The following is a 27,705-nucleotide window of genomic DNA, read 5'->3' as shown; positions in this document are numbered from 1 at the left end:
CAGATCCAAAAGTAATTCTTTGATACATTGCTTTCCACAAATAAAGGGTACATGCATACTAAAGAAATGTAAATGCAATGTATATTGTGATGATTTCAGAAATCAGGAAACGTAGCAAATACATTTGATGTCATGAAACATGCTTACAATAGAAAGATGGTTATCCAGCTTTACAGAGAAGAGGGAAACTAAAGGATAGTCAAATAATCAACAATACATAGTTAGGGACGCCAATGGCCCACAGCAGGCCACAAGTTTCTCACGCACCTGTTATCTGATTATCTTCCAGGTTGATATTTTCCAAGCTATTTACAGATGTCAGTTGCTCTGGAAACTCAGTAAACTTGTTTTTCGACAAGTTAATAGTTTTCAAATGCAGCAGTGTCCCAATCTCCTCAGGAAGCTGGGAAAAGTGGTTGCGTTCCAGATTCAGCTCTACAATACAAAAACAATGACACACAGGGACGGTATAGATTATGAGTTTAATTAAAGTGAGTCATAGTAATATCCATCCAGGGGCATGAGGTTTCAGCAAAAGTGTGAGATTGACTAAGACTACTGCAGCGAAATCGATAAATAAAAGTTCACAGGAAAGTGGTACAAGCAATTGTTTATCCACTTGCAAAGACATTTTATATAGATAAGGCAGTGAAATACGAGATAGTCTAAATACCTAGAGTCGCAAAAATACTGAAGCTGTGCACTTGCAGGTGCAGACCCTCCCCTTGGTGCATATTTATACATTTCAGTAAATCCACAACCCTTTACAAGAGAACTCCTAGAGCTAGATAAAGGATTCCAGGTGTACGCCTGGAAATGTTTTATAAATCTGCTTTTGTGAAACCAGCCCCATCCCCTCCACCCCCTCCCCTCCCCCCCCCCCCCCCCTCCACCCCCACCAAACCCCGGAACTGTACAGTTATGTTTACAAAAATCCATTCACATTAGTGGAGTTGCACATTTTTTTGGGCTATTTTTCTCCAAAAGCAAAATGTTTTTTTCTTAAGTGAAAACCCCAAGCCCCACCTACACCCTGACCCATTTTGAGGATGTTCGCCCAGATCTTGTAGATGACCGGAATTGACTATTTCAATGAAGGGAAATAGACAAATACAATTTCAGCAATGGTGTTTTGTGGGTTGTCCCAATTTTTTGAGGCCGCTGAATGCCTCCTTCCAGGCTCTAAAAGGAGGGTTATTCCTGCGTAGCATTGCAGCATAGCAGGGTAATGTTGTGTATCAGTAAATCCCAATCAAGAGGGAAATAAAGAGTTTAAACGTGCGTTTGCACTCATAAATCAAGTCTTTTACGGAGTAAGCTGATTTTATCCCCGCAAATGGCTTTCTAGATCCGGCCTGAAATGGGATAAAAAAATAATATAATTCATAAACGGAAGTTTAATACAAATAACTTCTGATGAGGCCATAACAGAGTTAAAAAAACCTAACAATTGTTTATTTATTGTGCTGCATTTGAAATAGAGAATGCAACATACACATGTGACTCATGCAAGGGCATAAGACAACGCTTCGCAAACCCTGGCCTGATGGAGGCCTTCACAGCTACCTCCACATTTGCATTGAAAAATAGATAGTAGCAGCTGCTATAAGGTTGGGACCTGCTATTTGGGAAGTGCGGGCAATGTTATTCTGGAAATAAATTGTAAAGTATATTTCTAGAAGGGGAGGCTCGGGTCTAATCTGCAGTGACTGGATGTGGCTTACTGGGTGAAAGTGGGTGAATTAGCGTTGGCCCCACCTTGAGGGACGATGCATCATTTATAGTTGGTATGCTCCCACCTTACCGCGCATGCCTTGTCCCTGCCAGCCCCCACGCCATCCTTAGCAAGAGATGTGAGAAGGTGCTCTGCTCAAATAATGAACATGCAAATGCTGAGTCCATCCACCACCTCACCACATTTAAAGTTGTTTCAGGAGCCTGCATGGCACCTTCCTGGATTCAAATCAGATAAAGTAAACAAAGCGCACTATTTTTCCCTCTTGTGTTACACATGAACATGAATCTCGGCAACAATACTTGGATTGGATTGCATTGTGTGCCATGCAGTATTAACACTGCTATGTCATCTGTATTTATACTCCATGGTTTTATTATGACGATGTTCAAGAAGAACGAAGGACAGGCCTATGCAGGCTATTAGGATAATGGGCCTCGAAGCAGCTCAGGCTCAGCATGCAGTGCATGACTCAGATGGGCTAGAGAGCAGCACTGGGTCAGTAGCAGATCAACCAACTTCAACAACATTCTCACAGTGGGTCCTTGAAGGGGGTGAGGCCTCATGCTGAGAAGCACCTAAGAGACACTTTTGCCCCCACCCCAGCCCCAAACCCCCTCCTCTGAAAAGAAACCCAAAAGCGTGCTGAGGCTGTTGATGTTCTGGGGTGCTTTAGCTCCCACAATGAACATCACAGTTGAAACACTCCAAAAAACAAGCTGAAAACCACTGTTTACAGTGGTTTTCAGCTTGTTTTCCCTGCCATCGTGTGATATTGGCTCCTCACCATGTGACCGTGTGATGGGAGCCAATATTGTGTGTCACAAGGTGGTACTGTGTGAGTTGCCAGGTCTGTCAAGAGCGATAGAAATCACTCAACCTTTTGGGGGAAAGGGAGGATTTGAGCTTCTCTGTGTCCTGAGGGGGCATAAAGAAGCTTGTTTTCCTTTTGGGGCACAGAGCAGAACAGAATTCAGTGAGGAGCATAATGAGGAGCAATGGAGTGATCAGGGCCTTCCTTGATAAAGAATGTACTTAATAGGTAACAATATCCCTGTAGCCATCAGGGCTGGCAAAACGCTGCTCTCCTCGGAAAGCATTAAAGACGACTACATCACAATGCATTAACCGTACACAATTCAGCTTCCTCTCCTATTACTCCCGGACTTTAAACTTGTCTTTGACTTTGTACAGCACTCCATTGACTTTTGACTAGTTTTCAGCTATGGAAATAACATATACATACATACATAGGCAGTAGCATCAAAATGCCCTTTTCCTCATAAAACAGGTTCAACGGTGTAGCAGCTGAGGACGATTTCTTCCCTCACGGAACAGGCACTGATCCTCCTATAACATAATCAAGACCCTCCTTTTCTTTACAGGGCAGGCACAACATGGGAGCATTGGAATTAGGGGGACTGCAAGGGATGAGAGGCAGAGAGCACGCCAGGGCACAAAGAAGTGGTGGTTGCAGATCTTATTGATCACACAATTCTTACTGAGCGTTCTCTGAGTAGCAGATGTGCAGGCACACAAGGATGATTTATTGTTTCCAGTTACTGCATTATGGAAAATCGACTGCACCTCAGACAGAAAGATGAGAGGGTGACCGTGGTCCATGCATGTTGCATGACAAAGGAGGTAAGACCCAAGCCAGAGCCTCAAAATAAGACCCACATGCTCCACCACCACTAACCCATACACTTTCCACCCTAAACAGATGCAAGCAAAATAAACATGATACCACTCTTCACAACTTCACTTCTCCATGTCTATTATACAACAAGGCTACTCTACAAAAACAATACAGCTCGCCATCTCACTCTCAACCACCATCTCCACCACTGACACATACAGATCCAACAGAATGCCTTTGAAGCCAGATGAATGAGGAATACAATGTAGAAAACACTATTGCAACCCTCATACAGTTAATAATAGCACTAATGACACACCTGCTACAAGTTCACAATATACTGCTCACTTATCTAGAAAACAAAGTCACACCACCACCAAAAATGTATCTCTAAACTGCCTACTCTTAAATGCTCAGTTACTCACTAAAAACAAGGACCAAATCAATGGCCTACTCACTGACACACAACCTGACTTAAACTTTATAACTGAATCATGGTTGGGAGATGACATGGCTCCAGTGTTTCATGAAGCCATTACTTCAGGCTATCAAACTATCATACAAAATCATATACGCAAAAGAGGAGGTTGACTAGCTGTTACATTGAAGGAAAAATAAATCTCACCAAAACTGATGATATTTCCATACATGGTTGAAAGGCCCTCACTATCAGATGCAACCCTACACCAACTTCATCCTGTAACTTCCTCTTCCTTTATAGACCACCAACTAGCAATGCAACATTCCCAGACATGTTTCTTGACAGAGCTGCAAACCTTATAACACTATACACCAGTCTATGCATTCTTGGTGACCTAAGCATTTGGCTTGACAAACCCAATATGCCCCATCCAAAAACTATAATTACTGACCTAGGAACACTGAACCTACATCAGATAGAACTTACACCCACACACATCACTGGGCACATCCTAGATGTCATTTCTGCAAATCCAGAACTAGCTCCTTTTCAAAGGGTTACTCCAGTCAGACCACCGTTTGGTAGCTTTCCAACATAAAACACCACAAATCAACACACCCAAGTCTACTTTACATATATCCACATATCAACCATGGAACAAGCTCAGTTTTGAATACTTAGAACATCCAGCACAGATCTAGACACAATAAAATCAATTCGAAAACATAATAAAACGATATAGGAAACTTTTGATATCCTAACACTAAAGAAAACAAGCACCTAGGAGAAATACAGAACTAAAAAATATAAAACACCAAATTAGATAGTTGCAACAAACCTAGGCTCAAAACAAACAGCAATCAAGACAACCTTCACCTCTGCAAACTTAAAAGAATATACAAATCAACAATCAAAAAAGCTAAAAAAGTTACTGTTTAGACAGAATTAAAAATGCTAAATGTGCAAATTACCAAATTTTATAAACCTAAATACATGGTAAGAACTCATCCTATTACTCAAGAATTTGAGGACAAACTTGAAAATCATTGCAAAACCAAAGCAGACACGTTGGACTCCTATTTAAAATAAAAGAAAACCACTAGCACCAACCCATGTCCAAAATTACCCTCCAAGAGCAGGGTAACCAGCCTCTGCATTCTTTCAGACCAATATCACAAAGTGAATTTATGGATCTGGTCAAAGCAAGCAGGCCTCCTGGCTGCCATTCTGGCCATTGTCTACCACAAATGTTCAAGAAACATTTCTCTGCCGCCACACCAGTAAGAAGAATCATCAATAATTCTTTAACTATGGGAATCTTTCCAGAAGATCTAAAAAAGGCATACATATGCCCATTATTAAAGAAAACAAACCTGGACCCGCATGACCTCAACAATGGCAGAGCAATTACAAATGGACCTTTCCTGGGCAAACTGATGGAAAGTGCAGCATTTGCCCAGATGTCACAAATCATTGAAGTTAACTCCATACTTTCAGTCTATCAAACTGGATTCTGTCCAGGAAGAGGCAGAGAATCTGCCCTCATTGCTATCTGGGATAACCTTAAAAACACAGTAGAAGGATCGGGTATGCTGCTCTAGTTCTCTAGGACCTCTCAGCTCCCTTGACACCCTAACAAAAAGACTCTACGAAGCCAGCATAGAGTGGACTGCTCTCGACTGGATCACATCCTACTTTTGAAACAGAACAGATTTCATTCGATACTCTCCTTTTCTCATCCAAACCATACTTCACAAAAGCAGGGGTCCCAAAAGTCGCTATCATCTCATCCATGCTTTTCAACGTCTACATGAAGTCATTACCGGCAGAGATCAATTAATTTCAGCTCACATGCTGCAACTACGCAGATGACACACAAATACTCCTTAACTGGAAAGCCACAAAGACATTGGAAACTCAAAATTGTCTGTTGTCCCAGAGCCATTGATCAGTGGATGGCATGGACCCATCTCAAATTGAATGCTTCCAAAAATGGAAATACTCACATCTGGAAATCAGAAAAATTAGGATGCACTCTGCGCCTTATGATCCTGTACCACCTCCTAAAGTAACTAAGGAAGTACGCAACCTTGGAATTTCCATGGATTCCAAGTTAACAATGAATGTCCAAGTGGGAAAATTAGCAAGATCAAGTTTCATCATCATGAAGACTCTGCAACACATCTTCCCACACCTGGGATTCCCACACAATGTCCAGGCTACTGTCTCTCTTGTACTGTCTAAACATGATTACGCCAATGGCCTCTACCACGGATCTTCTCGATCAACTATAAAAAGACAACCATGAATTCAGAACTCTGCTGCCAAACTCCTCCTACATGTAAATCCACAAACCCACATCTTCCCTGCCTTGAGGGCCCAACATTGGTTACTGGTTGCCAGAAGTTCCACTTTGAACCTGTATCACCCACAAAGCAATACATGGAATAGGGCAACTTTGCATCAGGGATGAAATCACCAAATATATTCAACAATGGAACCTTAGCCCAAGATTGACACCTCACCTTAAAACCCCACCTTACAAGAAAAAGACCACAAGTGGTACATCTATCTCTGTTCAAGCAGCCAAACTATGGAATTAATTACCCTCAAATATAAGATTGACTAATAACTATCCTATTTTCAGAAGTCTACTCAGGAACTGGCTCTTTCCCACATAACCTCCATACTCAAAGACACATGTACAGCGTATCCCTGTGTATGTAAACATTTATAATGTGATTATGTGTATGTCTCTAGCTAGATCTGTATATTTCTTTGTAGACATTTGTATAATAACTATGGTTTTAAAAATATATAGATATTCTTTACGTCTGCTTAGCAAATGTATAAATCACTTCCAGTTAAAATATATATTACTCTGCTTAACATGTTTATATTTCATTGCATAGTTTTTATATACATTGTCTAATTAGATGCCTATGGGCCTCTGTTTTACTTACCAAATATAGTATGTAAATATTATCATAACTTTTTTCTCTACAAGCGCTTCATTATTGAAATATTGAGGGACACTTACATTTCAAAGACAATGAGTTATAAAATATACACAAATAAATTAAGTCACCTCAGTACAGCAGCACTTGACAGTCTGAGTTTATAAAATACAACTTTAAAACTCAATGTATTATCATTCCTATACGTATATACTCTTTCTGTGTAGTTGTGTATCTATATATTTATTACTTTACTCCTACTGTAGAAAAGAGAAAAAAAATAACTTTCACTCTTTCGAATCCACTACTCTATCTCACCTTACGCCGCTCTAAATATATTCCCTACCTCTACTCTTTGGCTCATCCCAAACCTCAGTCTACCACTATGATCTTCAAAATAACCCTTTCTAGACTCTTCACTCCTCTATCCCTCCTGGCTCACCCCAAACTTCAGTTTACTACAATGATCCCCCAAACAACCTTTTCTAAATTCTTCCCTCATTTCCCCCTCCTTTACCTCATCCTAAACCTCATTTTACTACCATGATCTCCCTAATCCCTTTCTATAGACTATTCCCTCCTCCATCTCTCCTTTTTACTGATCCCAGATCCCCAAACTCATCTTAATACCATGAGCTCCCAAATAACACTTTCCAACCTATTTCCTTTTCTATCCCTTCATTATCCAAATCAATCCAACTAACAGACTCACATATCCACTGCTCAAATTAACTCATATTTCCCCATACAAATCCACCACTACTCCTTTTGGGTTCCAGAGTAGCGTGCTACTTGCTGAAAAGCGTTTTGACACATAATGAGGCGTAGTAAGCGCTATATAAATTAAATTACAATTAAATGCGGTGAGAGAGTGTGCCCCATGGAACACAGGAGTGAAAGAGAAGAACACTGTATGTGAGGCACAGTATGGACTGCCAACAACGAAGTCTTTGGCACTTTTAGTAGTACTAGTTGCTTGGTGGAGACTGCATGCTTCGACTCAGTATATCACAGAGCTCTGAACTGGTACCTCTCTGCAAATTAAGTTTGGTTGTCTTAAACTACAAAACTGCCAGTCTCTATTGTGCATTTCATCTTATAATGGTCTTACAGAAATCTTCAAATGTAGACATGGCCAACTGCATGTAAAAAATAACTCCAAAACAAGTTTACACTACAAAATCTCTGACAAAACAGAGAAGTTCATTGTTGTCAACCTCTTGTGGTTTCAACTCCTTGTTTCTGGCAAAGACAGCAGTTTGCAAGTTGTAAGAAAAAACTGCCCTTCTTACAGTAAGGGACAAAGCAGTCCCATGTTCTTTGATAAATCCAACTACTGCCTGCCCCAAGGTCCATCTCCAAGGGTCCCATTATGAGTCGGCCAAGGGAGTATTCTTGTTCTGATACTGCTCCTGCTGTATCTGAGAGGCTCCATGTTCTTAAATCCTTGAGTACAGGATGCAGGAACATCAGCCCTGTTTGAACTGGGTGTGGCTCTGCACCTGGTAAAAACACTGGGGATTCTGACTAAGTGAGCATAGTCTAAGGCCAATGTCCATGTCTCCGCCATCCTGAGGAGCAGGGGAAAATTCATTAACTGCTCCCTCCAATATCACATGACCCTACCCATAACCACTCTCTCCACACCCTTATTACAGTAAAGCAACCTGCTGACACCCTCCTTCCCATATACCACCTGCTTGTTGCAGGTGGCAAATGGGAATGGTAAACTCATCTAAAAGAGGAAAAAACCCTCCAAATGGATTCAACAATTCCATGTCTGGCAGCTTTTTCATTTTAGGAAGCTTAACTCATGAACTTCATTAACACATTGAGAAATACTGACAGGAATTGTTTATTCTGGCCCTGGTATCTTTTCATGGAGCTCACATGTGAACTGTAAGAGGGCCTTCAATAGTAGCTTTGCAGTTAGATAGCCATTAGGACACCTACTCAGTTAGGTTAATGTTATCAATACATTCTCTAGGCTGTGTGTCTCTACAATCCCACTATTGTTCTGATAGTAACCAGCTCAGGCTTTTATTCCACTTCTCACAATCACTGCAGCATATGTCACACATGCTCAAAAAGGTGACAAGGACTCTAGATTATATTAGTTGATGTATGAACAGGACATAATTCCTGAAAGACATCAGTTTATAATCACAGAGTACAAAACAACGTGAGGGATCAGGTTTAAAACTTATGACATATGTTTTTATCTTATGAGCATTAGCCAGTCAGCCCAACAACTTTTTAATAAACCCCTCTACCCACGGTTGTACTGATACCTCTATAAAATAATCCTAAATCCACACAAAGGATTTAAGATTGGAGCTGGAGTAGCATAATTTTGACTTCATCCTTAAACGTAATACAATTCTGGAACCAACATCATATATGCTGTGTGCCTTAACATAATCAATGTAAAATGAAGCATCAAAAGGTACTACTGAGAGTGTAATCCCTGTAGAAACTAGAGATGCATGTGCACTAATTTGTAACTTTAATCTGAAGATTTGTAGTTTTCATTCACATTTAAATATGTTTGTCAATATATTGCATTTATTGAAAGTACATTGCATATGTAATCATTAATTCATTTATTTATGTTTGCATTTATCCTGCCATTATGCATGCACATATAATTGTGTATTTGAAGTGCACATTGACAATGAATAACTAAAGTTAACTTTACTGCATTTTCACATGAGATGAGATTATTCGTGCTCTGCCTGTTTCTTCTTTTGCAGGTGCGCATTCATGATTTCTCAGCTAAAGAAAGGAGTTTTGTGTATTAGAGATAGAGAAGCCTGAGAGGAGAAATCTTGGCAGGAACAGCATGATTTAATGAGCAGAAGAAGCCCCCTATTCATTGTGTATCAAAAACGAAGGTGCTCAAGGTTAACGTGGTAGTTCAAGCTCTGTAGGATAGGAAAATCAACAAATGTTGTGAACATGCCCTGTGAGAAAGGAAAATAATTGGGATTTTGGTGACACGTTTAGAGATAAGGATCTCCACTTTAAGTTAGTGTTCACACTGTTAGAATTACAGCAGATTCCTTTGGATTTATAGTGGTACAGACCACTATGCATTCTCTTGCCCTTGCAGCAGGTAACTTTATGCTAACACCCATTCCCCTTTTTAGAAGACTACCACTGGAGTCTTAATTATGCTGACACCTACATTGCTTCATTCCGAATCCCTTAAGACTTTTATTCTGTACTTTTCCATTTTAGCTTAGAACTTTGAATTTGATGACCTTAGATTTGTGCATGTTTAGGAGAAGTAATCCAAATTCCTTTAAGGAATGCCAATTGTATTTAAAAATATTACAAATCTCTTAAAACATAAAGGGGGTGCCAATTTTTGTTTCTTCTGCATTGCTGTGACTATAATCTCTGTAAACCTTATGCTGTTGAGACTGAATTTATTCTGGGGTTTCAATTTGCCAGTTCTGATTTGTACCTTTATAATTTGATTTTGGTATGCACCTATTTTGGATTGATTAGTAATCTGTAATAAGCCTATTACACTTTACATATTGGTTCCTGTTTCTCAATGTGTAGCCAAATGAGCTTCACAAAATTTTAATTATAAACCTATTGCTAACTCTCTTGCTTTCCAGTCAGTTACAAAAATCCACTGGATAGAAACTATCTTCCATAAACTTTATTGATATTCAGGTAACAAGATTAAAAATTATATAAGCAGGGTCATAATTCACTGTGGTACTCAGAACTACAAGTTTCAGTGCAAAATACTATCCTCCACAAGTTGAACACATTCCTCGGGCCCTCGTGCAACTACCCACTCTTAGTTTATGTGATCACTGTGATTACTGTAAGCATTAATTTCTTATCAGCATCTAATTAGCGCCTGTTTTGAGTACTGATGGTGGCTAGCTGAGAGAAATGTCACTGATATGAAGCTCACCCTATTAGTATGAATGGGATAAACCTAATTTGCTGCTGTTAGAAATAGGGTCTTTGGTTGGCAGTCAGGTTACCCCCTGTCCAAGCAAGGACCCTCACTCTAGTCAGGGTAAGTCACACACAATCCAAAGTATCCTGTGTCCACTCTCTGGTAGCTTGGCACTGAGCAGTCAGGCTTAACTTAGAAGGCAATTTGTAAAGCATTTGTGCAATAAATCATACAATAACACAATATAGCACCACAAAAAAAACCCACACAGTGTTTAGAAAAATATATAATATTTATCTGGGTATTTGCAGGTCAAAACGATAAAAGATGCAATACGAAATTGTAGAGATATCACTGAAATGTGATATGAAGTGTCTTAAGTCTTTAAAAAGCAAACAAAGGCCCTCATTCTGACCTTGGCGGTCTTTTCGCAAGACCGCCGAGTTACCGCCGCGGTAAAGACCGCCGACCGCGGCGGTATGCCGCTGCGCGTATTCCGACCGCTGGGAGCGTTCCGCCGGAATACCGCCAGCAGCCACACTGGCGGTCGGCGGGAAAGTGGAGACAGGTCAACCTCCACCGCCACGCCAGCAGAACACCGCCCCCAGAATTACGACCCACATTTCTGTGTGGCGGTCTTCTGTTGGCGGTCTTCTGTTGGCGGTCACGTCCCTATGGCTCCCGTCGCCTCCCGGAGGACCAACGCACAAGGTAAGTTGATCGTCCGTGAGGGGAGGGGGTGGGGGGGTGTTGTGTGATGTGTGCGTGCATGGGGGTGTGCGTGTGAGTGTGTAGAGGGGTGCTGCTGTGTCTATGGGTAATGTGTGCTGTTCGGCAGGTGCGCATGTCGGCATGTATGTGTGCGGGTATGTGTCCCCGTTGTGTATGTGTGTGTAGGGGGTGTGTATATGTGCATGTTGGGGGTGTGTGCATGTCGGGGTACATGTATGTACATGTCGGGGTGGGGGTGGGGAGGGGGTTCCTACCACCTCTGGGGGGTGGCGGGGGGGTGGAGGGTGTGGGGGGAGGACTCGGGTGGGTAGTGGGGGGTGGGGGAGACCCCTATCAGTGCCAGGGAAGGAATTCCCTGGCCCCGATAGTGCTTACCGCCATGGTTCGCACGGCGGTTCCCGCCCGCAAGAAACCGCGGCGGTAGGCAGGGTCATAATACCCTTGGCGGTCTTGGGACGACCGCGGGGCCGGAGTGCGCAAACTCCAGCCCCGCGGTCATGACCGCCGCGGCGGTCGGAGTGGAGAAGTAGCGGTCGGTCGCGGCGGGGACCGCCGCGGTCAGAATGCCATTTTTAATACCGCCGGTCTGTTCGCGGTCCGACCGCCGTCTCTCCGCCGACCGCCAGGGTCAGAATGAGGGCCAAAGTCTCTTTAAAAAAAAAGTACCTGGTTTGGAGTGGAAAATCTCCGCAGAGGGCCGCAGAGGAGGAGATGCGTGGAAAAATGGTGTGTGCGTCGGTTTCGCCCCTTCACACACGGACTTGCGTTGTTTATTTTCCACGCGAGGAAGACGTGCTTCATTTTCCGGCCCGCGGACCGGTCTCCTCTGTGGGTCACGGGATTCCCAGATGTCCCGAGGTCTGTGCGTGGATTCTTGGGCTTGTTGTCCGGCTGCGCGTCGTTCCAGTGGGCTGTGCGTGGAATTTTCTCCCTCATGGCAGGCGTCCCGTCCATTTCCTCTCTGGAAGTCGGGCGGTGTTGTCCAGGCGGGCCGTGCATCAAAGTTCCGGTCGCACCGCAGGCGTCGCGTCAATCTTTTCCTTGCGGGGTTGAGCGGCGTCTTTCCGGATCGGCGTGCAGTGAATTTTTCACCACGGAGCAAGCTGTGCGTTGAATTTTTCAGCGTACATGGAGTCCAGTTGAAAGAAAGAAGTCTTTTTGGTCCTGAGACTTCAGGGAACAGGAGGCAAGCTCTATCCAAGCCCTTGGAGAGCACTTCTGCAGCAAGGCAAGAGTTCAGCAAGGCAGCAGGCCAACAGCAAGGCAGCAGTCCTTTGTAGAAAGCAGTCAGGTGAGTCCTTTGAGCAGCCAGGCAGTTCTTCTTGGCAGGATGCAGGTTCTGGTTCAGGTTTCTTCTCCAGCAAGTGTCTGAGGTGGTAGGGCAGAGGCCCTGTTTTATACTAAAATGTGCCTTTGAAGTGGGGGAGACTTCAAAGAGGGGCCTAGAAGTGCACCAGGTCCCCTTTCAGTTCAATCCTGTCTGCCAGGGTCCCAGTAGGGGGTGTGGCAGTCCTTTGCGTGAGGGCAGACTCTCCACCCTCCCAGCCCAGGAAGACCCATTCAAAATGCAGATGTATGCAAGTGAGGCTGAGTACCCTGTGTTTGGGGTGTGTCTGAGTGATTGCACAAGGAGCTGTCAACTAAACCTAGACAGACGTGGATTGTAAGGCACAGAAAGATTTAAGTGCAGAGAATTGCTCACTTTCTAAAAGTGTCATTTCTAAAATAGTAATATTAAATCCAACTTCACCAGTCAGCAGGATGTTGTATTACTATTCTGGCCATACTAAATATGACCTTCCTACTCCTTTCAGATCAGCAGCTACCACTTCAACATTGTATGAGGGCAGCCCCAATGTTAGCCTATGAAGGAAGCAGGCCTCACAGTAGTGTAAAAACAAATTTAGGAGTTTTACACAACCAGGACATATAAACTGCACAGGTACATGTCCTGCCTTTTACCCACACAGCAGCCTGCTCTACGGGTTAACTAGGGCACACATGAGGGGTGACTTATATGTAGAAAAAGGGGAGTTTTTAGGCTTGGCAAGTACTTTTAAATGCCAAGTCGAAGTGGCAGTGAAACTGCACACACAGGCCTTGCAATGGCAGGCCTGAGACAAGGTAAAGGGGCTCCTTAAGTGGGTGGCACAACCAGTGCTGCAGGCCCACTAGTAGCATTTAATCTACAGGCCCTAGGCAAATATAGTGCACTCTACCAAGGTCTTACAAGTAAATCAAATAGCCAATCATGGATAAACCAATCAACAGTACAATTTACACAGAGAGCATATGCACTTTAGCACTGGTTAGCAATGGTAAAGTGCCCAGAGTTCAAAAGCCAACAACAACAGGTCAGAAAAAATAGGAGGAAGGAGGCAAAATGTTTGGGGATGACCCTGTAAAAAGGCCAGGTCCAACAGCTGCCATGTGTAAGGTGAACTGCATAAACCTGCAACAATCATCAATAGGAGGTAAAGTTACTATTTTGTGAGTAACAGGTAAGTTACAAATGTGGAGGAGTCAGCTAATCCCTCATTAAAATTCTCTTGTTTGTACTAGTCTATGTTTAAATTGACTCAAACACACTGTCTTTCTACAAAAAATATAAACACGCTGTTGCCATTTTTTAAAGAAAACATTGTTACACCTGACATCCTTGGCACAGCTTCCCCTAACTCTTTGCCTTCAGACCTCCTCTTTTTTCTGACATAATTTTTGCTAACCAGTGCTAAAGTGCTTGTGCTCTTTCCTTAAAACATGGTACATTTGCTCAGCCCTCATTTGCATATTTGATTTATTTATAACACCCTAGTAGAGTGCACTACATCTCCCCAAGGTCTGTAAAGTAAATACTACTAGAGGGCCTGCAGCACTGATGTGCCACCCACTCACATAGCCCTTTGAACATGTCTAAACCCTGCCACTCCAGAGCCTGTGTGAGCAGCTTTACACTGCCATGTCAGTCTGGCAAAATACACCTTTTTCCTGACCCAAACCTTCCTCTTTAATGCATATATGTCACTCCTACAGTAGGATCAAGACAAGCCCAAAGACAGGGTGAAAAACTTTTAAATTCATTTTTCACTACTGCAAGGCCTACCTCTCCCATAGGTTAACATTGGGATTACCTCATTATGGGGGTCATTACAACGCTGGTGGTCAAAGACCGCCAGGGCTGTTTTGACGGAAGCACCGCCAATAGGCTGGCGGTGCTTCCCATGGCATTACGACTGTGGCGGAAGCGCCTTGGTCGCACCGCCGGGGCCGGCGGTTTCCCGCCACAATGGCCCTGGCGGTTTAAATCCACCAGGGCAGCGCTGCTTGCTGCTTGTTTGAACCGCCAGGAAAAGGCTGGCGGTATGGGGAGTCGTGGGATCCCTGGCAGTGCATGCCACTGGCATGGGCAGTGCAGGGGCCCCCTGACAGGGCCCGTGCAGCTTTTCACTGTCTGCAACTGCACCGGTCGCACGGCCGCAACACCGCCAGCTCGATTTGGAGCAGGCTCCTGTGTTGCGGCCGAGATCCCCGCTGGGCTGGCGGGCGGAAACTATGTTTCCACCCGCCGGCCCAGCGGGGATCTACAAATGGCCGCGGCGGGGGTGTGGCCGCATTGGCGGCCGCCCGGCTGTCCGATCTTGGCAGGCAGCTTCAGCCGCCTGCCAAGGTCGTAATGAGGGCCTATGTCTTGTAACTGCAATTCACAATCTGGAAGACAGTGGGCCTGATTAAGGTCTTGGCGGTGGGAATACTCCGTCACAAGCGTGGCAGATATCCTGTCCGCCCTATTACGATCTCCAGAGGATATCATGGGATCATAATAAGGCAGACAGGATATCCGTCAAGTTTGTGACAGAGTTTTCCCCTATGCCACAACCTAAATCAGGCCCATAGACTTTTCGAGTTTGGTGTCTCTGGAATGACAGTTTAAAATTTGACTGTAGTCAGATTTTACATTGCAATTCTGAAAATGCCACTTTAAGAACGTTGGCATGTTCTTACTTTAGCTAGTTGGTGCCTACTGTCTGTCTCTGATCACATATCTATAGTGGGTGACAGCTGGGCTTTGTGTATTCCTCATATACAGTTACACACAATGTGATCTTAAGTGTGACCTGATCAGCCTTGGTGGGCTAATCTGGGCACTATGGGAGGGAGAAGCTGGGCACAGCCATACTTACACGTGAATAGGTTGTGTCCTGTCCATACTGGACCTCTGATACCAGCACTTCAGTACACTTCTGACCTCTGGATACTCTGCCAGGAAAAAGAACTGCTGTGCTACTAAAGGCCTGCCACTCTCCTGGACTGCTGTTTGCTTAACTCCTGCTCTGCTGTCCTGGCCTATGCCTGTTTCCTTCTTGCCTGGGAGTGAGAAGGACTGGACCTAAATCTCTCCAATGCAGAACCCAGAATGACTTCAAAGGTTAGTTGCCTAGCCTCCTGATATGAAGTCTCAGGCACATAACAGACTTCCAACCACCCTGCTTCTGGACTCTTCCATCTGTCAGTCTGTCCTTCCAAGTGGTACCACTCCAGTCCTGGGCACTTGAAAGTGCACTTAAGTGTTTGCTACAGCATAACTGATGCATCCTCTGCTGCCTGGACAGAATAGCTGCATTGCCGCTATTGTATGAGTACAATCGACACATTACCACTGTTGTGTGGAACAGAAATGGCACATCACCTTAGGAACTGACACTGCCAAGTTTTCTTTGGTGCAAGGTCCCACATCCCGTTGACGACAGCCTCGATGACGGAGCCGACACTCTGCATCGTAGCCACTGCACCCATTGGAATCAACATATTGTCTCAACGTCGATGCAGCAGGAACCCACGCTCAAACCCCACCGCATTTCAGCACCGACGCAATTGTGTATGCTACTTCACCAGGGCCCACAACCCAGTCGATCAGCAACCAAATTTCACACACAAAGGAATACTATAAAAACACAATGAAATCCAAACAGAATGAACGAATTTCATTGTGATCTTTCCAAACATAAATACTAAGTGTAAAGAAGAACTTCCAGAGATGGTAGAGCAGGGGAAGGGTTTTAACTTTAGAACCACATAACGAATAAGAAATGTGATTACATCTAAAAGGATTTTTAAACATACCATTATGACATGCCATCCTACCATAAATGTATTGGACGTGGCGTTAGTCGCTGCACTGTTCAATTGGCTTCTACTCTCATAGGTACTGTAAAAGTGTGTGGCTTAATGTTACTGAGTAAGTTGATTAGGTTCCTCCCACTTTTGGCCTATCTCGTTAAAATTGTTGGCACTCCTGCACGAGCTTCAGTTCAGAATCATCCTCAAAAGGAATTTTACTAAAGTAAGGTGCAGTGTAATCCTGAACTCGTCACCAGAATTGTTTTTCTTCAATCTATTATTCAGCCTGTACAACTAAAGTGAGCTGTGTTCCTACACGAAATTCAGCTCACTTTGGATTAACTTGAAATACTAGAGGCGCTTTTAACAATATGCCTTCAGATACAAAGAAGCCCCTCCCCTAAAACACCAACTTTGGATAGGGGAAGATGTGTATGAGCGACCACAGAAGTGTGGGCATGAATAAGGAAAAACATGAGGAAAGGAGGTTGAAAAACAGATGCATTGTGATAGAGGCTAAACAAGATATCTTAGCGTTAATTCATTATGAAGGAATCATATTTGGGGCATAAATTAAACTCATATAAACAGAAAAAAACTAAAGTAAACTGAATATTGAAAATACCTGATTCAGCATTAATCAAAGACTGAGGAATGCGGTAGAATGAACATGCAGCTCAGAGAAGTGTAGTCCCCAGCGTTTTACTCATTTTTATTGTTATCCTGGGTCATTCCATTGCTTTGTGTTACGTTTCATAACTCATGCAATATCTTAGTTGCACACAGAGGATTAACTTTGCTTTTTGAGGCAGCATATCTGTAACCTGAGAGTTAACTCTGCTCTTTAAAGCCTGAAATGGTATACTTTTTGTAACCTGATGGACAACTCTACTTTTCAGAGGAAATTCTGTTTAATCTGAGAAATAGTGTATTCGTCTAATAGTAAAGCTACTAAGTACACTGCCACCTCAGGGGCAGCTCTGCTACTTGAAGTAAATGACTAGAAGTGTGCGATTGTATTGCTTTTTGAAAACCAAGACTGTACGCAGTTGATGACATTATTTTCAGTCTAATAAACGTAACTGTAAGCTCAGACGGCTCTGAATTCTGAAGCTGAAGTCTGTTCACTTTGCACATACAACCTGGGGGTTAGCTCTGCAGTGAGAACTGAGCCTGCAACCTCTCTGCTGCCTGAGAGGGATCTCTGCTTTCTAAAGCCAAACCCGGGTCTTTGAAACCTGTCGTTGCTCTCTAGGTGGGTTAGGTTGGTTGCTGGCACATGTTGCAGTGAAGTTATGAAACAGGCCAACAATTTGTACCTTGTAAGTGGTAGGGGTGTGGCGGAGTTTTTTTTTAAGCCACTCGACTCCAGTCTACATCAGGAAATACTTGTTTACACAAGGAAAGCATCAAGAAAATGCATGGTACAACTGTGCTAAACATATAAAACATGTATTGCTAAAAGTCATATTACATATTTATCACAAAGTTCAAAAAGTAATTTATTAGTACCAAATTGATATTGTTCCGTTTTTGCTAATTATGCATTTGTGTGTGCTTTTTGTAGAGCACAACACTGCATGCAGTCATCTTGGGCAACATATCTTTGTAGGGAAAGGGCTACATTGCAAACCAATGCTTTTTCCAGTCCCTGCCCGAACCTTAGCAATGGCATGAGGCAAGTATGCAAATCTTTTCCCAAGTGAGGCAACCGTCTCCTCTTTCATCTACCACCTTGCAAACCCCCTTTCCACCCTTCTCCCCACACCAGCCCTTAGCTTATTTTTACCACCTTAGAGCAGTGATAAATATGAGCATCAACACTAAGGCCCTCATTCTGACCTTGGCGGGCGGCGGAGGCCGCCCGCCAAAGTCCCGCCGTCAGGTTACCGTTCCGCGGTCGAAAGACCGCGGCGGTAATTCTGACTTTCCCGCTGGGCTGGAGGGCGGTCGCCTTCAGACCGCCCGCCAGTCCAGCGGGAAAGAGGCTTCCACGATGAAGCCGGCTCGGAATCGAGCCGGCGGAGTGGAAGCTGTGCGACGGGTGCAGTTGCACCCGTCGCGTATTTCACTGTCTGCGCAGCAGACAGTGAAATACATGTAGGGGCCCTCTTACGGGGGCCCCTGCAATGCCCATGCCAGTGGCATGGGCACTGCAGGGGCCCCCAGGGGCCCCGCGACCCCCCCTACCGCCATCCGGATCCCGGCAGTCGGACCGCCGGGATCTGGATGGCGGTAGGGGGGGTCGGAATCCCCGCGACGGTGCAGCAAGCTGCGCCGCCGTGGAGGATTCAATGGGGCGGCGGTACACTGGCGGGAGCCCGCCAGTGGTGCCGGTCCGACCGCGGTTTTACCGCCGCGGTCGGAATCCCCATTGGAGCACCGCCGGCCTGTCGGCGGTGCTCCCGCGGTCCTCCGCCCTGGCGGTCTTTGACCGCCAGGGTCAGAATGACCGCCTAAGTGAACAGTGAATACTCTAAAATGCTACCTGTAAACCTGGATCCACTTATTTTTTCTTCATTGGTTAAGATTAACTCATAACTGAAAGAATCCCATGAGGGAATTCCAAATGACATTGATAATTCCAGCTGCCCAAAATTTCCTCATGTGGTTCCACATTACTCACAATCTGGCCGTTGCTAGGGTGCGAAGAAAGATTTTAGAACCTTCCATGTTCAGGTTGTCAAACATACAAATGCCATTTTTTGCCAAAGGGGCTTTATTTCAGTCTCAGCAGCTACCAGAGTTCTTCTGCTGGCAGTATACACCAACAAGCATTATAAGATCCAATAGTGAAAGCTTATAAATGAAAGCTCTTCTTTTGTACCTTACGGTTTTAGACACTCAATAAATTGGTATACTTACACTCTGTCCCTCGTCTTTACACCCATGCATCCATTTATTTATCCACATACTCATTTTCGCATTCACTAATTCACATATTTACAATAAATACACACACAAACTCAACATCACATGCAATGGGCACCAGGGCTGAACCGCCCAGAAGATGGACGCCGGCTCCTAAGTCTCCGTGCCACTTTGAAGACTTTATACGGAGCATTGCCCTGGAACATTGGGGAACAGCTATTTGTGCAATTTAGACCATTTTTCAATCTATTACTTTTGTAATTTCTCCTATGCTGTTTCTATAATGCTATGCAGTTGCGGTGCCACTTTCAGTACAAATTGGACTAGCAGTGTGCTCCTGACTCCAGCACCACCTGCCTGAATAAATTAAATAACTTGTTAGGGCCCTCACAAAAAATTCACTTTTTTCATCCCTGAAGTGGAATTGTTGTGGGTTCCCCCTGGTGCTTTGGTTGGACACCCTTATTTTAGCCTTAGGCTCGTAGCACATAGACACATTTTTTTCATGTCATATTTTTTAGTAAAGCCAGCTTTCAGCTCTTTGTTTTTATATTGTAACCGGCTGCTTTCTGAGAAGACATAGTTGTTAGCGATGCACATTTTATCAGCCCTTTACACGCATTTAACTCTGTGCCCTGTTCAAGGCTGTCATGTACAGCACATTATATTCTAATTTGTGTGGCTGCTCTGGGAGCTGAGGAGCCAGTCCCTATTTTGTAGACAAAATATCACTTTAAGCCTGTTCTTAGAACATTGATATATAAATAGGTGAGTATTCTATGTCTTAAATCATCTCTACTTCCCCACTCTCAGCAAAGAAAAAGTCAACCTTGAATTGTGCCCATTCTTCTCACTATGAAAGGAGTAACACCTGTGATTCCCCTTTACTCAATGCCAAACATCGCATACATTTACATTCTTTAACTTGGATAGAAGGTAAGCCCTCCTTTTTGGTGTGCTAATTTGTGTGCAGGCTGAAAACCTATCTAAGTTATTATCCAGCAAGATGTTAAAATCTCCCCCTAAGATAATAGGGGCTTCAAAATCCACCAAACTAGGAAAAAGGGTGTACATAGATGAGATGTTGTCTATATTCGGGCCATAATACCTAATTAACATGTACAGGTTCTGCCTGGCCTTAATATCCGATACTATCCAGCGTCCTCCCTCACTTACCTTATATCTTACCAATTTGGGCCCTGCATTACCCTTGATTAGAATAATTACTCCTTTAGTACATTGTTGCTGGTCTGTGGCTATGATACTCTCAACCCACTTTTGCTTTGCAAAAAGATTCCTGCACTTTGAGCTCAATAAAGGAGTTTCCTGCAGCAAGATGACTTGAGACGGACTACCTTGCAGATACTGAAAAATCAAGCACTGCATGCTCCTTCCCTCTACCCATTAAAATTCTAGCACAAGATTGAAAGAGAGTGGCCCCCCGTCGGTCATCCCTTCCCCCCATAACTTCTGACATTCAGCTTATCCAAGCCTCCCCCAATGACTATAATATTACTTAGACAAAATGAGGACATTTTCTTTCTTTTTCTCCCCATGCTTCCCACATTGTGTGCTTCTTCCCCAGATACCTTCCCACTCCTTCCTCCTGACATTCTTATGTTCATTTTAGCTCCCACCCATGGGGACTACTTTAAAGTACTGACTTTCCCCTGAATAAGGATCAAGGCTTACACCCCTTGTTCCCATTGCATTCAGGGCTTTAAATTTTTCCATGTCTTCTGGACTTAAGAAATTGTACATTTTATTAGTCCACATGACTCTCAAGATTGCTGGGAACCTCAACTGAACTGCTGCTCTCATTCCTCTGAGGTCCTCCATCCGCTTACTCAACTCCCATTGTGGCCTAAGAAATGTCTGACCTTATTTTAAATGAGATCTCTTAACCCTGCATGGCCTTTTCCATCAAAGTTGTGCCCAGAATGTTATCCTTGACTGTGTATTGCAGAACGTTTACCAATATTATCCTAGGTGCCTTACTCCCTGGGTTCAGTTTAAAGGAGTCCCAATGTACTCTTTGAATTTGTGTCCCTAAATCTACAGAGGAGGTTCCCTCCGTTCCTCCTTTAACCCCTTAGATGCTGTGCCTTTATCCCCCCCGCACCCATCCCCCCCCACCAGTGATGAGCCCTTTTTGGCTATCTGGGGCAGTTTGCGCTTAGGCCTTCATAACTTTTTGTCCACATAAACTATCCAGGCCTCATCTGCATCCTTTTTTTCCAACATCCTAGGGATTCTAAAGGTACGCAGAGTTTGTGGGTTCCCCTGGAGGGGACTAAGGAATTAGCCAAAATATAGCCAAAATTGTGTTTTGTGTTTAAACAAAAATGGGACAAAATGGCTGCAGCAGAAAGAATGTGTTGTTTTTGCCTGAAAATGGCATCAACAAAGGGTTTGCGTTGCTAAAATCACCATCTTCCCAGCTTTCAGGAACAGGCAGACTTGAATCAGAAAACCAAATTTTTCAAAACAATTTTGGCATTTTACTGGGACATATCCCATTTTTACTATTTTTTGTGCTTTCAGCCTCCTTTCAGTAAGTGACAGAAATGGGTGTAAAACCAATGCTGGATCCCGGGTAACTAAACATTTCTTCAAAGTAGACCAAATTCTGAATTCAGCAAGGTGTCATTTGTGTAGATCCTTCAAGTTTTTCTTACAGAAAGTAACAGCTAAAATAACAAAATATTGAAATTGAGGTGAAAAAAGAGAAATTTCTGTCCACGTTTTCTTCTATAACTTTTTCGAGCTATGACAGATTCTTGAAAACAATATATTGTTATGTCTTCTGGACATTTTTGGTTGTGGGGTTATATAGGGCTTGTAGGTTTATCAAAAACCCTAGGTACCTAGAGCCAATAAATGAGCTGCATGCTGCAATGGGTTTTCATTGTATACTGGGTATACAGCAATTCATTTGGTGAAATATAAAGAGTCAAAAATAGGTATCAAGGAAACCTTTGTATTTCCCAAATGGGCACAAGATAAGGTGTTGAGAAGCAGTGGTTATTTACACATCTCTGAATTCCGGGGTCCCCATACTAGCATATGAATTACAGGGCATTTCTCAAATGGACTTCTTTATTACCCCTGTCTTACATTTGAAAGGAAAAAATGTACAGGAGGACAAAGGGCAATAACATTTGTTCTTCTATTCTGTGTTCTCCCAAGTCTCCCGATAAAAATGGTACCTCACTTGTGTGGGTACGCCTACTGCCCGCAACAGGAAACACAACATGGACACATCACATTTTTACATTGGAATCTGAAATGCTTTTTGGAAAGTGCCTAGCTGTGGTTTTTGGCCTCTAGCTCAGCCGGCACCTAGGGAAACCTTCCAACCCTGTGCATTTTTTAAAACTAGACCTAGGAAACCTAGCAAACCTATATATTTGTGGAACCTAGACACCTAGGGGAATTCAGAATGGGACGACAAGTGAGGCTTTCATGAGGTTCTGCTACCCAGAATCCATTGCAAATCTCAAAATTTGGCAACAAAACACTTTTCTCTCAGATTTTGGTGCTGCAAAGTTCTGGAATCTGAGAGAAGCCACACACTTCCTTCTATCCAGCATTTCCCTAAGTCTCTTGATACAAATGGTACCTCACTTGAGTGGGTAGGCCTAGTGCCTGCGACAGGAAATGCCCCAAAACACGTGGACACATCACATTTTCCCAGAGAAAACTGATGTGTTTTTTGCAAAGTGCCTACCTGTGGTCTTTGGCCTCAAGCTCAGCCGGCACCTAGGGACACCTAGCAAACCTATACATTTTTGAAAACTAGACATCTAGGGGAATTCAGAATGGGGTAACTTGTGGGGCTCTCACCAGGTTCTGTTACCCAGAATCCTTTGCACCCTCAACATTTGGCAAAAGAAACACTTTTTCCTCACATTTCGGTCATAGAAAGTTCTGGAATCTGAGAGGAGATGCAAGTTTCCCACCACCCGGCATTTCCCCAAGTTTCCCAATAAAAATGGTATCTCACTTGTGTGGGTAGGCCTAGTGTCAGCAACAGGATACACCGCAAAACGCAACATGGACACATCAGATGTTTACATTGAAAACTGGTGTGATTTTTGGAAAGTGACTAGCTGTGGATTTTGGTCTCTAGCTCAGCCGGTACCTAGGAAAACCTACCAAATCTGTGCATTTTTGAAAACTAGACACCTAGGGGAATCCAGGATGGGGTAACTTCCCACCAGGTTCTGTTACCCAGAATCCTTTGCAAACCTCAACATTTGGCAAAAAAACATGTTTCCTCATATTTCGGAGATAGAAGGTTCTTGAATCTGAGAGGAGCCACAAATTTCCTTCCAGCCAGCATTCCCCCAAGTCTCCCGATACAAATGGTACCTCACTTGTGTGGGTAGGCCTAGTGCCCGTGTCAGTAATGGATCACACAACGGTCAATGTTAGTCCTTACATGAGGGCAACTTTTGACCCTGGGGTGATTCATTCCTGACGCAGGCACCAGGTACAGGCACTCAAGTGGGGTAGCGTTTTTATCAGAACAGGGGGGAAACACTGGGTAGATCCCAGCATATTCCTGTACTTTGTGTGACAGAAATGCAAGAAAAAATAGACTTTTATTCAACATTTCATCTTTGCAGGGTATTCTGGATATGACAACTTTGGGGAATCCACACAAATCACAGCTCAGTAGACTCCCCCGGGTGTCTAGCTTCCAGAAATATCTGGGTTTGGTAGGTATTCCTATATGGCAGCAGAGTCTGGGACCAAAAATGCAGATGCCTGCCTTACAAAACCAGGTTATTTTGTGTTAGAAATGGGGTCTTTGGTTGACAGTCAGGTTACCCCCTGTTCAAGCAAGGACCCTCACTCTAGTCAGGGTAAAAGAGAATCACCCTCACCTAACCCCTGCTTATCTCCTTGGTAGTTTGGCAGAGCAGTAAGCTTAACTTCAGAGTGCTAGGTGTAAATTATTTGTACCGATGCACACAGTAACTTAATGAAAACACTACAAAATGACACAAAACCAGTTTAGGAAAATAGAAAATATTTATCTAAACAAAACAAGACCAAAACGACAAAAATCCGACATACACAAGTCAAGTTATGAATTTTTAAAGATAAAACTCAAAAATAGCATTTAGAAACGCAAAATGCTTAGATGAGGTGTTACCACGGCATCGTGACGGATACTAGCATCGCCGGACACGGAGTCACGTGGACCCCCAAGTACAGTACCTTTGGTGAAGAGTGAAAACAAGTTGATGCGCAAAGTCGGGGATCGCGGCATCTGTGCGAAACGTTGAATTGGTGCACTTCGAGTGGCGTCCGTCACAATGTGGTGCGCCGACTTCCACGGAGTCGCGGATTTCAGTGGGGCTGCAGCGACGTCGGGCCTGCAAAGGTAGTCGCGTTCGACGAAGATCACGGATTCGGTTGCAGGCGGCATCACCGGATTCAGCAGCGGCGTCAGTCCGAAGTCGTCCGAAGTTGATTTCCTTGGATTTCCACCAGCTTTCCTTTCCTGGATAGGGCACCACTTGTCAGAGCAGGAGTCTCTCCAGAGACTCCAGGTGCTGGCAGGGAGAAGTCCTTGCTGTCCCTGAGACTTCAAACAACAGGAGGCAAGCTCTAAATCAAGCCCTTGGAGATTTCTTCACAAGATGGAAGGCACACAAAATCCAGTCTTTGCCCTCTTACTCTGGCAGAAGCAGGAACTGCAGGATAGCTCCACAAAGCACAGTCACAGGCAGGGCAGCACTTCTCCTCAGCTCTTCAGCTCTTCTCCAGGCAGAGATCCCTCTTGATGTCCAGAAGTTAACTAAAGTCTATGGTTTTGGGTGCCCTTCGTATAACCAATTTCTCTTTTGAAGTAGGCCTACTTCAAAGTAAAGTCTGTTTTGAATGTGAAATCCTGCCTTTCCCAGGCCAGGCCCCAGACACTCACCAGGGGGTCAGCGGCATTGTGTGATGACAGGCACAGCCCTTTTAGGTGTATGTGACCACTCCTCCCTTCCCTCCTAGCACAGATGGCTCATCAGGAAATGCAGACTACACCCCAGCTCCCTTTGTGTCACTGTCTAGTGTGAGGTGCAACCAGCCCAACTGTCAAACTGACCCAGACAGGGAATCCACAAACAGGCAGGGTCACAGAAATGGTTTAAGCAAGAAAATGTTCACTTTCTAAAAGTGGCATTTTCATACACACAATCTTAAAATCAACTTTACTAAAAGATGTATTTTTAAATTGTGAGCTCAGAGACCCCAAACTCCATATGTCTATCCGCTCCCAAATGGAATCTACACTTTAATCAGATTTAAAGGAAGCCCCCATGTTAACATATGAGAGGGACAGGCCTTGCAACAGTGAAAAACGAATTTATCAATATTTCACTGTCAGGACATATAAAACACATTACTATATGTCCCACCTTAACCATACAGTGTACACTGCCTTTGGGGCTACCTAGGGCCTACCTTAGGGGTGCCTTACATGTAAGAAAAGGGAAGGTTTAGTGGGTACACTTGCCAAGTCAAATTTACAGTTAAAAGTGCACACACAGACACTGCAAAGGCAGGTCTGAGACATGATTACAGAGCTACTTATGTGGGTGACACAACCAGTACTGCAGGCCCAGTAGTAGCATTTGATTTACAGGCCCTGGCCCCTCTAGTGCACTTTACTAGGGACTTGCTATTTAATCAAATATGCCAATCATGGATAAACCAATTACACACAATTTTACACAGAGAGCATATGCACTTTAGCACTGGTTAGCAATGGTAAAGTGCTCAGAATTCAAAAGCCAACAGCAACAGGTCAGAAAAAATGGGAGACAGGAGGCAAAAAGATTGGGGATGATCCTGCATAAGCAAAAAAGTCCAACATTTTGTGATAGATAATTTTGATGTCTCTACAATATGATTTGGACGGTAGAATTTGGGGCTGAACTAAATTGGGGAGCTCCCAAGAGAGTACTCTGTCTATGCTTGCCTCCACATGCACCTGCTATCTGGGTTGAGCTAACCTGCTATTGTCCCACTGCACAGACTGTGCTTGCAAAGGGGCAGCAGGGCTGTACTCTTCACCTCCCTCAGAATCACTGGAAAAGGAGTTGTCGGAAAAATCACTCCCAGAGTCTGCGCCATTGTCCTATCCCTCAGATGCTGTCTCAGTATCTGCTTTCTCAGTCTCCGACCCTACCTGTGTAACCTGCTGTACGGCTGTACAAATGGCTAAAGGCTTTGTCACTATCTAACTCGGCGTGGATAGCACTGTGCTGATCCCATGCTTAAAAACTTAGCTAGATAAACAGACATTTGAGGTTAGCAAATCTAGAGTGTCGCTGGTGTTGCAGGGTGCTCCTTACCAGAGCTGCTCTCCACCTAAACTTAGGAACTACCCAGAGTTCTCCATTCTTTTTTGCATAATTTATGCGTCACCCTAACCCTGAAAGGGATTTGTTTTGAGATATATATATATATATATATATATATATATATATATATATGAGCTATATATATATTTTTAATAGCTGTATGATTTCCCTGGGGGCCATACAACTAATAAAAAAAAGTTGGGTGAACCCCTGTCAATCTCATTTAAAAAAACTAAACCGAACAGTGAGGAGGCCTGTTTGGGCCCGTTTTCCCCACTGGAGCAGGAAACGGCCTTACCTCTGCTTCCTGCTCCAGTGGGGAAAACAGATTGTGACGTCAGTGCGCCTCGTGTCTCCAGATGGGGAATTCAATAAAAAAGAATCCTCTGGTGCAATGCAGAGGATTTTCAAACCCCTCCCTGGTGTTGGCCACGGATCATGACCCCCACCAGGGATGTAGTGCGGGCATTGGCCAGTGGCTGACGCCTGCTCTCACAGGGTTAACATCCTAGATTCTGATATCATTCCTTTGTGAACTATTTTTTATTCTTTCTAATTTCTCCAACATCCCTGTTTCTCTGTACCTTAGTCGGGCTACCTCTTGCTTATTTCCACTTACTGCTAGACCTAATTCCTGCACCTTAGTCTCTAACTCACCTATTCAAATATCAGATCAAGCAGCACTACTGCTGAAACTTAAACTGCCAGCATGAATGCAGATGAGGAGATGTACTGTTAACAGGAGATGATTCCTTCAACCAGGAATCATGGAGGAGCTAGGAGAAGGCGATGGGGAGTTTAAAAAGTGGATTTTGACATCTGCCCCAATCATATATTGTGGGATACTTTTAAGGCTTGGCTTAGGGGAGCAATGAAGAACAACTTAATAGCTTGGGGCAGGAAAGAGTGACTGCATTTGGCACAGCTGAAGGAGGAG

The 27,705-nt window shown here is 43.9% G+C and overlaps 1 protein-coding gene across 2 annotated transcripts in view; it reads right to left on the bottom strand.

Annotated features, from left to right (window-relative positions):
- The window catches only part of LRRC20 (leucine rich repeat containing 20), a 1,502,316-nt gene that overhangs the window by 443,260 nt on the left and 1,031,351 nt on the right, over window positions 1-27,705 (bottom strand). For both annotated transcript variants that reach the window (XM_069240374.1, XM_069240373.1), the window contains exon 4: window positions 268-435. In XM_069240374.1, the coding sequence (XP_069096475.1) occupies window positions 268-435 (168 nt within the window). The remainder of the gene's footprint in view (window positions 1-267; window positions 436-27,705) is intronic.

Source organism: Pleurodeles waltl, chromosome 6 (assembly GCF_031143425.1).
Source record: "Pleurodeles waltl isolate 20211129_DDA chromosome 6, aPleWal1.hap1.20221129, whole genome shotgun sequence".
Lineage (NCBI taxonomy): Eukaryota > Metazoa > Chordata > Amphibia > Caudata > Salamandridae > Pleurodeles > Pleurodeles waltl.
Note: the sequence above shows the minus strand (reverse complement) of the source record. Positions and strands in the feature narration are given on the sequence as shown.